General features: G+C 42.3%; 1 protein-coding gene across 3 annotated transcripts in view; it reads left to right on the forward strand.

Annotated features, from left to right (window-relative positions):
* The first annotated feature begins 216 nt into the window (after positions 1-216).
* Positions 217-16,084, forward strand: part of CORIN (corin, serine peptidase) — a 271,199-nt gene continuing 255,331 nt past the window's right edge. Inside the window, exon 1 of one of the 3 annotated variants that reach the window (XM_025386551.1) lies at positions 217-443. In XM_025386551.1, the coding sequence (XP_025242336.1) occupies positions 381-443 (63 nt within the window). In that variant the 5' untranslated portion in view covers positions 217-380. Of the gene's footprint in view, positions 444-828; positions 957-16,084 lie in introns of those variants that run through there. The other 2 variants (XM_025386553.1, XM_025386552.1) reach the window with 2 other exon arrangements.

Raw genomic sequence — 16,084 nt, forward strand, 5'->3', positions numbered from 1 at the left:
TCTCACACTACTTAAACCTAATCGTCCTGTCCTTTTCTGCTGCCCTCGTTTAGTGTAAGTTTTTGGGGGAGACCAGCAGAAACTGGCTTTCCATATGCCCCTGAATAATAACTTCTTTGAATGCAAAGAGGTGGGGACACGGAAGATCTGTCATTACGGGTTATTATGGGTGGGACCCAGAGACGGGAGTGAAGGGAGGGTGTGGTCCGCGGGTGGGATCTGTAGAGCAGACAAAATATGGGGCCCCTGGCCCTTAAAGTTCAGTTTGTCTCTCTTGAGCTTGGAGAAAGGCATCCGTAGTGCCTCCCCGGGGGACACGTAGAAGAGAGAAAAGCGACCAAGATAAAACTGGACAGAAGAATAAGCGAGATTTGTTCTCCATGAAACAGTCTACTTCCCTCGCCCCGGAAGAGCGCTACCGCAGAGCCGGGTCCTCAAAGCCGGTAAGATCGATGATTCGCTGTCCTACCGCAGCCAGGTCTTATGGCCTCTTAGTCCCGGTGAATTCAGGGTCAGCCCCTCCCTCCCCCGTCCTCTCCTCTGCCAGATGCCACCTCCTTCCCCGGCCGTAGGTGAGCTCCCGCTCTGACAGTCCCGCGTTCAGCGTCCTGCACCCAGTTCCCAGGCGCACGGCCCTCGTCCCGACCTCCACCCGGGTCGCCCGGCATCCGAGACCCTCCCAGGGTCATGGGCAGGGTTTCCTTTAGTGTTCGAGTAGGCTCGATCCAGAGACCCCGGTCCCAATGCCGGGAGCGATGCCACCTTTCCTGCGGAGTCCTTCCTTCGCACGGTGCCCTCCACACGTCTAGGGACTTGGCTGCGCACTGGCCGCACTGGAGACTGCAGATGGAGCTGTCGGAGCCAGCCCCTCGGGGATCTACAGCTTCCTCTCTGCGCCGCCGTCGCGGGCGCCCGGTGGCTGGAAGGACTGCGCAGCAGCCTTGCCTGCCCCAGACGTAAGTCCCCTTCCCCAGCTGCGCGCGCCTGTGTCTGGGTCCCTCCACAGCCCGGGTTCGCGCTGGGTTCCCCGGCCCCGAGTTGGTGCCTGGGGATCACTCGCCCTTCCTAAGCGCTGGCATCCCAGAACTGGCCCTCTTGCAGAGTGCTGGGAACTCGTAGGTCCCTGCGTGCAAACTTTCTCCGGCGTGAACCTGCCTAGGCACAGGAGCGCTGGCCGCTGGGGGCGCAGGCTCTGCGCTGTAGGATTTGGCTGGCTCCGATCCAGTCCTGGGAAGGGGCAGCGTTGGCTCTCGTTCAGGAGGAGAAAGAAAGGGAAGAGCACCACGGACAGTCCCTACTGTACTGAGTCCCCAGGAAGAGGGTCTAATTTGCGGCTGCCCCTCTCCTTCGGTGTAATTAGGGCCCTGGAATCCGCTTGCTACCGCAGGTACCAGCTGCTCCGAATCCGGGACCGACCAGTGACGATAGCTGCAGGCAGAGAGGGCAGGCTGTGCGGGCGGAAGGGAGGTGGTGTCTTGTCGGATCTTACTGGGACCCAGTTCCCCAGCTTCCGTGGCGGGCACCCCACTGCTGGTACTACCTGGTCGGGGCCAATGGAAGGCGGTGTAAGCGCTTTTTGCACGGCTTCCCGTTCCTGGGGCCGAGCTCTGGGAGCTGTGACTATGAACTCAGCAGGGAAGCCGCGGGGCTGGGCATTCCCAGGGAAACTGTTCCAGTAATTCATGAAGTGGAGCTTTCTCTCGCGGGAAACTTCTGAGAACGATGCGCTGCAAAGATTGACTCCTGTACAAGACTTCGACGACTGACATATGCAGAATTGTGGCTTCTAGTTTTTATTTTAACTTTTTATTTAAAGTAACTTATCGATGGAAGCAAACTCTGCAAAGGAACGTCAGACCGCTACCAGAAAGGGGGTGAAGTTAGGACTTACTGATGATTATTGTCCAAGGACACATTTAAGCAGATAGTTTTAAAATTAATTTTGGCATAACCCCGAGACAGTACCCTGAGACAATGAGAGAAACAATGCGTTTATAAAAAGTTACTAAACCATTTTTTTTGTCACAGTCAAAACATTCATTCGCTTGTTTCTATTATTAGGTGCCCAATAGTTTTGTTGTGTGAGATTGTGCTAAAAATCGGTCCTTAGATCCTGGGGCTTGAGACGTTAGAGGAGGTTCCTGGGGCTTGACAGGTTGGAGGAGATGTCTGCATAGACTCATGTGTGGGCTTGACTGACCAGGCAGGTTTTCCATAGAATGCTTTCCAGGACACCAAGAATTTCAATAGGATGAACTATTTTGGGGTTATTTGGGTGTGGAAACATATCAACCTCAAAACCTCAAGATTCTATAAGGCCTTTAAGGAAGAGGGGACTCTTTCCAGAAAGTTCCTTTCAGGGTAGGCTTACAGGACCAATGATGAAAGCCTCTGTTAACCTTCCTGTGGGTTAAAGAGACACACCAAGAATTACTCTATTAACTTCATCAAGTACATATCCAGATATAGAAACACTTTCTTAAAAGATGCAAAACTCACTTCTTCAGAAACCTTCCTCATAATGCTGCAGAAATCGCAATAGCAACAGCATAGAAGGCAGGCATCAGTCCTTCCGCATCTTGCATTCCACAACCAGCTGTGGTTTCCTTTTGGAATGGTGGCATTCTCCACCATAGCTTCATGTGGATTTCAGCATTTGCTAGCTCCATTGCCCAGCCAGCCCCTCAGTTTACCTCCCCCACTGTTGGGGGCAGACAGGAAGTTAGAGGAGAAGCTGAGTGGCCCAGGAGCTCCAGAGAGTCATTATCCAAAGCCTGTACTTTCAAATCTCCATACTGTTAATGAGGTACTCCCTTGCTTATTTTTCCTCTTTTTCGCACTTCTAGCCTCTTTCAACACAAAGACTTGTGGTCTTAGGGTTTCTGAGTGTCTCCACTGCCGGGGGTAATAAGAGCTCTCCGAGGAGCAGGAGAGCCACAACACTGAATTGTTGCTGAGTGTATCTGAGGGGGAAAGGTTTATTTGACCTGCTACTTCTACCTAATAAGTTATTCAACAAGTATGCATTCATACATCCTGTTAGCCCCATCACTATTCTTGGCATTCCATTTTGCTGGACCAAATGGAAAACGAGGCTGGCTGGCTAAAGGGTACTGACCTGATACTAGCTAGTTAAACATACTAGGTTCACACTAAACACTCAAGGGATTCCAAGACTTACCTGTTCCTCAGAGTCTACACACTCACATAACGACACATACAGACACAATACACTTGTTTGTTTTATGTCTGTTCAGAGAGAGTGGAAATGGCAGACCCCTTAAGAGTGGAAGGTGCTATAGATGGCCTGCCTTGGTGGGAAGAGTAGGAGCTTTGGTGTCAGACCTCTGACTCTGCCCCTTGAAAACCGCAAGGTTCTGGGCAAGTCAAATAATCTTCTTGCTGGGCCTCAGTTTCCTTGGTCAGAAAATGGAGATGGTACTACTGACCACTGGTAGGGACACTGCAGAGTATGGAATATGTACTAGAAGTACTTTATGTAATAGTGGTATATTCCAATGAAGTTTCCCTAACCTTTTTTAAAAAAGAAACTACTTTATTGAAGTATTGGTGAGCAAAAATCCATATATATTTAATGTAAACAATGTGATAAGTTTAGAAATAAGTATACATCGATAAAACCATCACCACAATTAATGTCACAAACCTATCCATCATCTTCAAAAGTTCCCTTCTGCCATCTTTATTATTGTTATTATTATTTTGTTATAAGGACACATAAGATCTACCTGCCTAGCAAATTTTTAAGTATAGAATATAGTATTGTTAACTGCAGAAGCTATGCTGTGTAGTAGATCTCTAGGACTTATTCATCTTGCATTACTGAAACTTTATACCCTTGGTCCAATACCTCCCGCACCACCATTCTACTCTCTGCTTCTATGAGTTTGACTATTTTAAGATTCCTCATTTAAGTGGGATCATGTAGTATTTGTCCTTCTGTGTCTGGCTTATTTCACTTAGCATAGTGTCCTCTAGGTTCATCTCTGTTGTAAAAAATGGTAGGACTTGTTTCTTTGTTAAGGCTGAGTAATATGCTACTGTATGTATATATACATACAGTTTATATATACCCCATTTTTCTTTATCCATTCATCTATCAGTGGACATTAGGCTGCTCCTATGTTTTTTGCTATTGTGAATAATGCTGCAATGCACATGGGAATGCAGATGTCTTTTCAAGATCCCAATTTTAAATTCTTTGGTTACATATCTAGAAATGGGATCATATGGTAGTTCTATACTGTATGCTTGTACCATATGCTGGATCATATGATAGTTCTATTTTTAATTTTTTTGAGGAACTTCCATAATCTTTCCCATAATGGTTGCACCAATTTACATTCCTATGAACCATATACAAGAGATCCATTTTCTTGGCATCTAACACTTGTTATCTTTTGTTTTTTGATAATAGCCATCCTAACATCTTAACAGTGGCAAAGGGCTGAAATCTCTTTGTGGTTTTGATTTGTAGTTCTCTGATGATTAGTGATGTTGAGCATCTTTTCATATACTTACTGGCCATTTGTATGTCTTCTTTGGAGAAATGTCTATTTAGGTCTTTTGCCCATTTTAAAATCAGGCTATTAGCTTTTTGGCTACTGAATTGAAGGAGTTCCTTATATATGTTGGATATTAATCCTTTATCAGATATATGATTCACAAATATTTTCTCCCACTTTATAGGTTGCCTTTTCATTTTGTTGATTATATTGTTTGCTATGCAGAAGCTTTTTAGTTTAACATAATCTTATTTGCTTATTATTGCTTTTTTTGCCTATGCTTTTGGTGTCATATCCAAGAAATTATTGCCAAGAGCAATGTCAAGATTTTCCCTTACATTTTCTTTCAGAAATTTAACGGTTTCAGGTCTTATGGTTAAGTCTTTAATCCATTTTAACTTGATTTTTGTGCGTGGCATGAGATAAAGGTCCAATGTTATTCTTTTGCATATGTATAGCCAGTTTTCCCAGCACCATTTGTTGAAGACATATCTTTCCTCCATTGTATATTCTTGGCAACCCTGTCAACCATGAATATATGGTTTTATTTGTGGGCTCTCCCTTCTGTTTGGCCATATGGCTGTTTTCATATGAGTACCATACTGTTTTGATTAGTGTAGCTTTGTAATATATTTTGAAATCAGGAGGTATGATACCTCTAGCTTTTTTTTTTTCTTGCTCATAATTGCTTTGGTGATTTGTTTCCTAATCTGTTTTTACTTGAGGAACCAGTCTCATCCTAGAGTTGGTGAGAAATGTCTCAAGACTTTTTCCACAGGCAGTTTTCTGTGACTCTAGAGCCATGTGATGCAATGGAGTCTCTTAGCCAATTGTGGTTGTTTAACTTGAATCAACATTAAATCAAATTAAAAATTTATTTCTTCAGTCTCCTTGGGCACATCTTAAGTGCTCAGTTATTTTATAAAGCTGGTGGCAACTGTATTGGGCAGCACAGATACATGATCTGCTTCATTGCAGTATGTTCTCTCAGGCAGTTCTAGAGCTTTCTTTTGCTTGAGTGATGATATAAGAAGATTTTAGGATGATAAAAGTTTTCCTAGGCCAAGGCGCAGTGGCTCACTGGAATTATTGGGGGCTGAGCCAGATGGATCACCTGAGGTCAGGAGTTCGAGACCAGCTTGGCCAACATGGCAAAACCCCATCTCTACTGAAAATACAAAAAAATTACCAGGGCGTGGTGGCACCTGCCTGTAGTCCCAGTTACTTGGGAGGCTGAGACAAGAGAATCGCTTAAACCTGGGAGGCAGAGGCTGCAGTGAGCTGAGATCGTGCCAGTGCACTCCAGCCTGGGTAATACAGCGAGACTCCATCTCAAGAAAAAAAAAAAAAAAAAAAAGAAAAGAAAAAGTTTTCCTGTAAAGCACCTCTGTTTGCTTCTTTTTTTAAAAAAAAGTGGTTTCCTATAGCAGAATCACTTCTGTTTTCTTGAGGTCTCTTACACGGCTTAGGCATTTGTTGAATAGTAAATGGCCAGATCCATGTACAAATCACTGACAAGTGAGTATTAGTCACATAATCCTCTGAGTTCTCCCCTTCAGCCTTGATGATTTTGCTTATGTATTGTTCTTTTCCCTCCCTATGAGCTTTACGGCTGATGATTTTCCTGACTTTAGAGCAGAAACTGATACAACAGAAGAAGGCTCTTCTCCCTCCATGTGTACTCCTACATGTTGTACCATTTTTTACAAGAATGAAAGCACTATAATACTAAGTTCAATGTTTGGGGGAAAGATCAACCAAGTGTTTAATCAGGCTTAAAAACTAATACCCCACTTCACTATGTAGGACCCCTTCTTGAACTCATCCTCATTTGACAAACTATACATTTTTCTTCCATGGCCTTCCTGGTATGTGTTTCTGTGTGTTCTCTTATTATAAGAACGTCAGTCATATTGGATTTAGGCTTCACCCTAATCCAGTATGACCTTGTCCTAAATAACTACAACTGCAAAGACCCCATATCCAAAGGAAGGACACATTTTGAGGTTCTCGGTGGACATATATTTTGGAGACACTATTCAACCTATTACAGATGCATAGATAGGTCAGTCTTTTTCCCTAGCTGGATTTCTTACCCTATGAAGTATATTCTGTTCCTGAGGCTTTGGTAAATCTGCTTTAGTGCAAGCACAATCTGTAATGGTTATTATTCTCACAAACAGACGATCACCATGCAGGTTGGGAGATTATGTTCTGCTAATGAGCCCTTTCTACCTGGGTGTGGAATGCATGGGATGACTCACCTTGGGACTGCTGAATCAGCTGTTCTTCCCCAACCCTGTCACTGTCCCCGGCTCTGTCTTCAGTCTCTACCCTTTCTCTTCACTCATAAAGAGCCACAGACATCCTGGAGCACTGGCTAGTCTGTTCGCCTCATTCTTGAGCCTTCTGCAATAGCATTTGGTCTGCTCTGAGCTCTGCTGAAGGGTGCCCATTAATTATGTCTTCCCCTCTGCCTGCTGGCAGTTGTCTCGATCAGCTCACCTTATAGCAGCTGTTTGCATATTTCCTGCAATACATTTCTACATGTCCAAACCATCAGAGCTGGTGGTGACAAATGCAGTGTCAATGCTTGATCAGGCTGGTTGGGGATCCAAGGTGGTCCTGTAGGTGATCCATCTTGTCATTTAATGTCAGTGCTGAAACTCTGTAAGAGGCTCAAGACGACATCTGTGGAGAAGGGCCAGTCAGCCAACAGGGTGGCTTAGGAGCAGGGCAGAAAATACAAAGGCGAGTTGCGAAGACCATTTTGGTGTCTCCAGCTTGTGCTTCTTTAGCCCAGGGTCTCTTCAACCCGTTAACCTTTAGGTTGACAGCACTTGAAGAGTACCTTTTGTTTGTAGCACTTGTGGGAAGTTTTAAAGTCCTATGCAGCTATGAAAGTAAGTGTCAGTGTCTCTGAAGCCACAAAAGTGTCATTCTGCTGAAGTGTCATAGATTAAGATTGACAGTACCAGGAAATCTTAATCTGGGACTCCAAGAACCTCCTGAATGGTGAAAAATACTTTTATGCATAGTTCTATTTGAATTTTTCTGGCTATATAGCACCACAACTTCCCAAGAAGTGAAAGCCATAAGCTAGACCTCAATAGCTTTAATGTATGAGAATTCAACTACAGAGTCTGGACAAAAAGAATACATTCATCCCCTTATTCAACAAACATTTATGTGACGGGTATATTATTAGGCACTTGGAGATATCCATGAACAAAACAAGGATTCATGCACTTGTGAAGCTTAGTTTCTAGCTAAGCAATAAACCCTAAACCACGAGTGCAGGGAGGAGAGATGAATATTTAATTAATATGAGTCATTCTACTCAGTGTCCTGGAGTAAGAGCAAAAGATGAGAGAAAGGAATCTGCCATTAGTTTCAGAACCTGGTGCCTTTTACATGTATCCTTTTTTGCAGTTCCATGTGTGATCCTGGGTTTAAAGATTGTGCCATTTTATTCTCTAACCTCAAGCCAATTAATTAATCTGGTACTCAACTGATGAGCCGGCCTGTTCCAGCTCTGGAAAACAAAACAAAACAAAACAAAACAAAACACCATGTGGGATTTATTGACGGAAGTTACACTGGTCTCCAATGTGACACTCTCTTAAGGGTTTTCAGGGATTAGTTTGACAGTACATAATTTTCATCTTCATGTGCCTATTTTAGAGCCTCATACTGGGAGCAAGATGCTACTCCTCTGTAGTGTGGTTTGGAAATCAAAGCTACATTGTTTTATTTACTATTTCTCTGTCATCCTTTAAAACAGTGTTGTCCAAGTCAAGAACCATCAGAAAGGGGAGTTCAATAAGAAGTTGATACTAGGTTGCTGAAATTTTACAGAAGTCAGTTAACTTTTAGACCCTGGTTTACTTGTGTAAAATGAGGTAGTTGGACTATTTACTCTTTCAGTGTCTTTTTCCATCTAAAGGCTATAATTTTTATGTGGCAGCAGAAAATGAGCAGGACACTGCCCCATTTTACTTTATTCTTTCTCTCTTTCCTTTCTGATAGCTGATAAGCTGGTGTGTTTTTTCCTTCCTGACACCAAATGCATGGTATCTTTCGTAACAACCACTGCTGCAACTCTCTGACACCAACTGGGTGTCCAATAATTCAACTCAATTCTGACACATCTACCTGGAGTTAGTGTCAGATCCCACAAGACTGCCCCCACTTTAGATGACAGTTGCAAGTTCTGGGCCACCTGCACTTCTGACTGGCCAAGAATCAGGGGTTCCCGTAACTCCCTCCCTCTTCAGGTTTGATAATTTGCCCTAATGGTTTACAGAACTTAGGATGACACTTAACTCACATTCACTGGTTTATGATAAAGGATAGGAATGAACAGCCAGATAAAGAGGTGCCTAGGCTAAGGTCCAGAAGGTCCAGAAGTGTCCTGCCCCAATAGAAATATAATGTTAGCCACAGATGTAATTTAATATTGTCTAGTAGCTACACTTGAAAAAGCAAAAATAAACAGATGAATTTAAACTTAATAAGATAGCTTATTTAACTCAATAGATCCAAGATTTTATAATTTTAATATGTAATCAACATCAAAATTATTAATGAAATCTTTTACCTTTTTTCACAACAAGACTTTAAATTTCACTACCCTTACAGCATTTCTCCATTCAAATGAGCTACATTGCACCTGCTCAATAACGACATGTAGCTAGTGTCTACAGTATGAGAGAGTGAGATGGTCCGAATAATGACCTCCTAGAATAAACCCGCGTCCTAATCCCTGAGACCTGTGAATATTATTTTATATGTCAAAATTGTCAAAAGGGACTTTGCAAATGTAATTAAATTAAGGATTTTGAGATGGCAAGATTATCTTGGATTATCTGGGAGGTCCTGATGTGATCACAATGCCCTTAGAGAGTTCAGGAGCTTCTGTCTCCATGGAGTTGGAGTGCGCCACCTCCCAGAATGTAGATGTGTTCACCAATTCAGAAATTCTAAGCCCTGACACTTAGGGGTTTTTATGGAGATTTTGTTCATCACACAGGCATGAGTATGTGGGTATTAATTCAATGTCTAGCCCTCTCTCCTCCTAGGAGGTTGGGGAGTAGGGCTGAAAGCTCTAAGCTTCTAATCAAAGTTTGGTCTTTCTGGAGACCAGCCCCTATCCTGAAGCTAGCTAGGGATTTTCAAGAATCCAAGAATCGCCTCGTTTGAACAAAAGGTGCTCTTATCACTTCTATCACTCAGGATATTCCAAGGGATTTAAAGGAGTCCTGTGTCAGGAACTGGAGAAAAAAGCAAATATATATTTCTGATTATGCCATAGGAGTGCTGCCTGGGTAAGGGGCATCCTACATGATCTTAGTGTCCGCTTCCCTCTTAGTGGGCATTTGCTAATTCTTCTTACAGTGACCCTCTGCCAAAGTGAAAAATTGCCTGTTCAACGCCAAAAGACCAATCAGAGGAAAGCTGGGAGGCAATTTAAACCACTATAGCCCTGGTTTCTCTGAGGGTATCTACTCTGGCTAGAGGTCAGATCTGAACATCTTACCTATGTATGCAGCTCTGGGTGGTGAACAGAACGAGGAGAGACAGTCATTGGTATCAGGGCTCTTCCACCAGATGACCCAGCATCAAGCTAGGCACCAGGTATGCCTCTGGGTGCTGAGGAAGTGTGATATAGGAGAAAATCTTCTTCTTTAAATAACTATGTAGGAAATACGCCCTTAACTTTGAATATGCATTCAAAGTTAAGAAATAATTTTTTAGAAAACTGTAATAAAAATGTGCTCAGAATAGCAAAGGAGCAGAACTTTAAGGAAGAAAGGGAAAATCCTGAGACTCTGAAATTTAGGAGGGTTGAAAGTAAAACCACTCAGGAATTAGAGTGAGCCTGATTAAACCATTAAACCCAAGCCAGGAAATCAGCCAGGCAGCCTTGGGTGCAGAGGTACATAGACGTGGGCTCAAGTTCTAACTTATCACTTACTGACTGGGTGCTCCTCCTGCAAGTTAATTTCCTTTAGGCTCCATTTTCTTCTCTAAAAAGTTGGAATAATACATCTCTTACAAGGCTGTAATGAGGACTTAATGAAAGAATGTATTAATGAAAATGCTTTATTAGAATGCATGTTGCTGGATAAATGTATTTTTTTTTATTGTTACACTTACCTAATTGTGCATATCCCTAATAAAATATCCCTCTTGAATTGAAATCTTAATTGCAGGAATTTAGTAGCTGTCTCTAGAGAAAGAAGAAATGTTGCTTCCAAAGTCTGGGCTCTCTTATAAGTAAGGCAAAAATAAAACAACTGAAAGTTAACGTCACCCTGCCTCCTTTATGGTCTGTCGTAGGACTGCTCCAATATAAATATAATGTTAGCCACAGATGTAATTTAAAATTTTCTAGTAGCTGCACTTGAAAAAGCAAAAAGAAACAGATGAATTTAATCTTAATAAGGTAGCTTATTTAACTCAATAGATCCAAGATTTTATAATTTTAATATGTAATCAACATAAAAATTATTAATAAAATCTTTCCTTTTTTTTCATACCAAGTCTTTAAATTTCACTACCCTTACAGCATTCCTCAGTTCAAATGAGCTGCATTGCAGGTACTCAATGTCAACACGTAGCTAGTGTCTATGGTATTAGAGAGTACAGGGCTATATGGAGCGAGATGTTCTGAATAATGATTCCCTAGATAAACCCACATACTAATCCCTGAGACCTGTGAATATCATTTTATATGTCAAAAGGGACTTTGCAAATGTAATTACATTAAGGATTTTGAGATGGGGAGATTATCTTGAATTATCTGGGAGGTCCTGATGTGATCACAATGCCCTTAGAGAGGCAGAAAGGTCAGAATCACATATGACAATTAGTGATGGTGGATATAAAGATGGGGGGAGGAATGTGCTTTGAAGATGCAGGAAGGGGCCTCAAGCCAGGGAATAGAGGCAGCCACTATAAGCTGAAAAAGGCACAGATTTTCCCTTCAGAGCCTTCAGAAGGAAGCAGCCTTGATAACACCTTGACTTTAGTCCAGTGAAACTGATTTCAGACTTCTGACCTCCAGAACTGTAAGATAACAAATTCGTGTTCCTTTAAACTACTAAGTGTGTGGTAATTTGTTACAGCAGCAAGAGGAAATGACTATATAACTGATACACAAATATTCACATCATTTCCAAGCCTGTTTGTTGCCCTGGCTGCAGAGTCTTAGACAATCACAGTTGGCTTCATCTCAGCTTGTGCTGGAGTATGCATTTGCAGTCATTCCTAGGGTTTTTGTGCATTACTGCTATCTTCCCTTAGCGCTGGGGTCTATTTCTTTCTCTGACCCAATTGCCACCTTTGATGCAAAAACTCAGTTGGTGTCTTATCACTGCCCTTAAGGACGAACAGAGGAAGGAGGTTTTCTTATTAGGGTATAGTGTGCAGCAGAAAAAAGCAATGGTTGGCTGGATTCAGCGGCTCACGCCTGTAATCCTAGCACTTTGGGAGGATGAGGCTGGCAGACTGCCTGAGGTCAGGAGTTTGAGACCAGCCTGGACAACATGGTGAATCCCTGTCTCTACTAAAATACAAAAATTGACCAGACGTGGTGGCGGGCACCTGTAATCTAGTAAGCTAGTCGGGAGGCTGAGTCAGGAGAATCATTTGATTGAGAGGCAGAGGTTGCAGTGAGCCGAGATGGCGCCATTGTACTCCAGCCTGGGTGACAGAGTGAGACTCCATCTAAAAAAAAAAAAAAAAAGCAATGGTTTGAAAAAGTCACTGGTGCTTTTCACTATCTGCTCACTTTTTTTTTTTTTTTTCTGGTAAGTGTAAAAATGTTCTAAAAAGTCTATTCATTTAAAAGAATTACTGCAATGTGGGCTTGGGATTCAAGTGTAACTCTTACATCTTCATCTATGAATGTTGGCGAATGTGTGATTAGGCCAGTGATTCTGGAACTTTAGTGTGCATGAGAATTACCTGGAGGGTCTGATCCAACACAGATCGCTGGGTCCCATTGTCAGTTTCTAATTTAATGGGTCTGGGTTGAGACCCAAGAATTCATGTGTCTAACAAGTCCCAGGTGATGCTAATCAGCCGCAGATAGGTGTGGTGTGGGAGAGCCCAGCAGAATACCTCGCCTGCAAGGGGGACTCCCAGGCCTCACTTCTATGGGGAGGGGGTCACATAATTGCCAGGAAAGACTCCGAGGCTGGCTTTCCATCACTGAACAGGACACTTACAGAGCCCTCCTCCAGCAACAAGCACAGCAATTGGTTGCTAAGGAACTGGAGAGTCACACACAGCCTCTCTTGCTTGGCTGTTTTGTGTCTCACACCTTGAGGCCTGAAGCAGATGACAATTCTGAGCTTCTCAAGTCTCAGTTTAAAATACCTCATTTGCCACAGGCCAGTGGTGTGCTCACATTTCCCAGCTGGAGTGACTCCCTGGACCTGGGGCTGCCTTGGTGGAAAGTCTATAAGCAGAAAACACCAGATTAAACATAGGCCTGGGGAGGCCCCTCAAAGCTGGCATACCCAGCTGCCCACGTTGGGTAAGCAAGGCAGAGTGGGGAGGAATCTTTCAAGCCAAGAATGACTGAAGGACTGTCTGGCCGTGTCCAGTTTCATTCCCTAAAGAGGTTAGGACAAACTTGAAAGTTTAGCGTTCTCTTTCCCCTTGGCCTTTGTGGTTTTTAGAATTCAAAATCTAGACTTGGATATACAGCTCTAATCTGGCTTGTGGTGATTTTTATTCTGCCTTCTTCTGCATAACAATAGAATCATAACAATAGGACTGAGTTTCCATCCTGTTTGAAATTAAAATAAAGAAGGTGAACCTGGGGCATGGTGGCTAATGGCTGTAATCCCAGCACTTTGGGAGGTTGAAGGAAGAGGATTGCTTGAGGCCAGGAGTTTAAGACCAGCCTGGGCAACATACTGAGACTCTGTCTCTACAAAGCAAAAAAAGAAAGAAAGAAAGGCCTTTCCTAAGGCATCCTAGTAAGAACATGAAGTGGTCCCAACAAAGGACCTGCAAGATCTCACCTGTGTGTGCCTTGGTCAGTGGTCTGAGTTGTTTTATGACAAACTCAGCTTACCTGTTTGACTGGTCTCCTGGTAGCACTGTGTATGTATTTTTTTTTCTGTTGTTGTTTAACATTACCTCTGTTAACTGAATATAAATAAGGGGAACAAAAATGCTCTTTGAATAAGAAATATATATTCCTAACTAACAATATTCTCAAATCATTTCATGTCAGTCACTCCTAAAACTGATCTTGTATTGTTTTTTTTTTTTTTTTTTTTTTAAATTTATTTATTATTATTATACTGTAAGTTGTAGGGTACATGTGCATAACGTGCAGGTTTGTTACATATGTATACTTGTGCCTTGTTGGTGTGCTGCACCCATCAACTCGTCATTTACATCAGGTATAACTCCCAATGCAATCCCTCCCCCCGCCCCCCTCCCCATGATAGGCCCCGGTGTGTGATGTTCCCCTTCCCGAGTCCAAGTGATCTCATTGTTCAGTTCCCACCTATGAGTGAGAACATGCGGTGTTTGGTTTTCTGTTCTTGTGATAGTTTGCTAAGAATGATGGATTCCAGCTGCATCCATGTCCCTACAAAGGACACAAACTCATCCTTTTTTATGGCTGCATAGTATTCCATGGTGTATATATGCCACATTTTCTTAATCCAATCTGTCACTGATGGACATTTGGGTTGATTCCAAGTCTTTGCTATTGTGAATAGTGCTGCAATAAACATACGTGTGCATGTGTCTTTATAGCAGCATAATTTATAATCCTTTGGGTATATACCCAGTAATGGGATGGCTGGGTCATATAGTACATCTAGTTCTAGATCCTTGAGGAATCGCCATACTGTTTTCCATAATGGTTGAACTAGTTTACAATCCCACCAACAGTGTAAAAGTGTTCCTATTTCTCCACATCCTCTCCAGCACCTGTTGTTTCCTGACTTTTGAATGATCGCCATTCTAACTGGTGTGAGATGGTATCTCATTGTGGTTTTGATTTGCATTTCTCTGATGGCCAGTGATGATGAGCATTTTTTCATGTGTTTGTTGGCTGTATGAATGTCTTCTTTTGAGAAATGTCTATTCATATCCTTTGCCCACTTTTTGATGGGGTTGTTTGTTTTTTTCTTGTAAATTTGTTTGAGTTCTTTGTAGGTTCTGGATATTAGCCCTTTGTCAGATGAGTAGATTGCAAAAATTTTCTCCCATTCTGTAGGTTGCCTGTTCACTCTGATGGTAGTTTCTTTTGCTGTGCAGAAGCTCTTTAGTTTAATGAGATCCCATTTGTCAATTTTGGCTTTTGCTGCCGTTGCTTTTGGTGTTTTAGACATGAAGTCTTTGCCCATGCCTATGTCCTGAATGGTACTACCTAGATTTTCCTCTAGGATTTTTATGGTATTAGGTCTAACATTTAAGTCTCTAATCCATCTTGAATTAATTTTCGTATAAGGAGTAAGGAAAGGATCCAGTTTCAGCTTTCTACTTATGACTAGCCAATTTTCCCAGCACCATTTATTAAATAGGGAATCCTTTCCCCATTTCTTGTTTCTCTCAGGTTTGTCAAAGATCAGATGGCTGTAGATGTGTGGTATTATTTCTGAGGACTCTGTTCTGTTCCATTGGTCTATATCTCTGTTTTGGTACCAGTACCATGCTGTTTTGGTTACTGTAGCCTTGTAGTATAGTTTGAAGTCAGGTAGCGTGATGCCTCCAGCTTTGTTCTTTTGACTTAGGATTGTCTTGGAGATGCGGGCTCTTTTTTGGTTCCATATGAACTTTAAAGCAGTTTTTTCCAATTCTGTGAAGAAACTCATTGGTAGCTTGATGGGGATGGCATTGAATCTATAAATTACCTTGGGCAGTATGGCCATTTTCACGATATTGATTCTTCCTATCCATGAGCATGCTATGTTCTTCCATTTGTTTGTGTCCTCTTTTATTTCACTGAGCAGTGGTTTGTAGTTCTCCTTGAAGAGGTCCTTTACATCCCTTGTAAGTTGGATTCCTAGGTATTTGATTCTCTTTGAAGCAATTGTGAATGGAAGTTCATTCATGATTTGGCTCTCTGTTTGTCTGTTACTAGTGTATAAGAATGCTTGTGATTTTTGCACATTAATTTTGTATCCTGAGACTTTGCTGAAGTTGCTTATCAGCTTAAGGAGATTTTGGGCCGAGACAATGGGGTTTTCTAAATATACAATCATGTCATCTGCAAAGAGGGACAATTTGACTTCTTCTTTTCCTAACTGAATACCCTTGATTTCTTTCTCTTGCCTGATTGCCCTAGCCAGAACTTCCAACACTATGTTGAATAGGAGTGGTGAGAGAGGGCATCCCTGTCTTGTGCCAGTTTTCAAAGGGAATTTTTCCAGTTTTTGCCCATTCAGTATGATATTGGCTGTGGGTTTGTCATAAATAGCTCTTATTATTTTGAGGTACATTCCATCAATACCGAATTTATTGAGCGTTTTTAGCATGAAGGGCTGTTGAATTTTGTCAAAAGCCTTTTCTGCATCTATTGA

This window comes from Theropithecus gelada, chromosome 5 (assembly GCF_003255815.1).
Source record: "Theropithecus gelada isolate Dixy chromosome 5, Tgel_1.0, whole genome shotgun sequence".
NCBI lineage: Eukaryota > Metazoa > Chordata > Mammalia > Primates > Cercopithecidae > Theropithecus > Theropithecus gelada.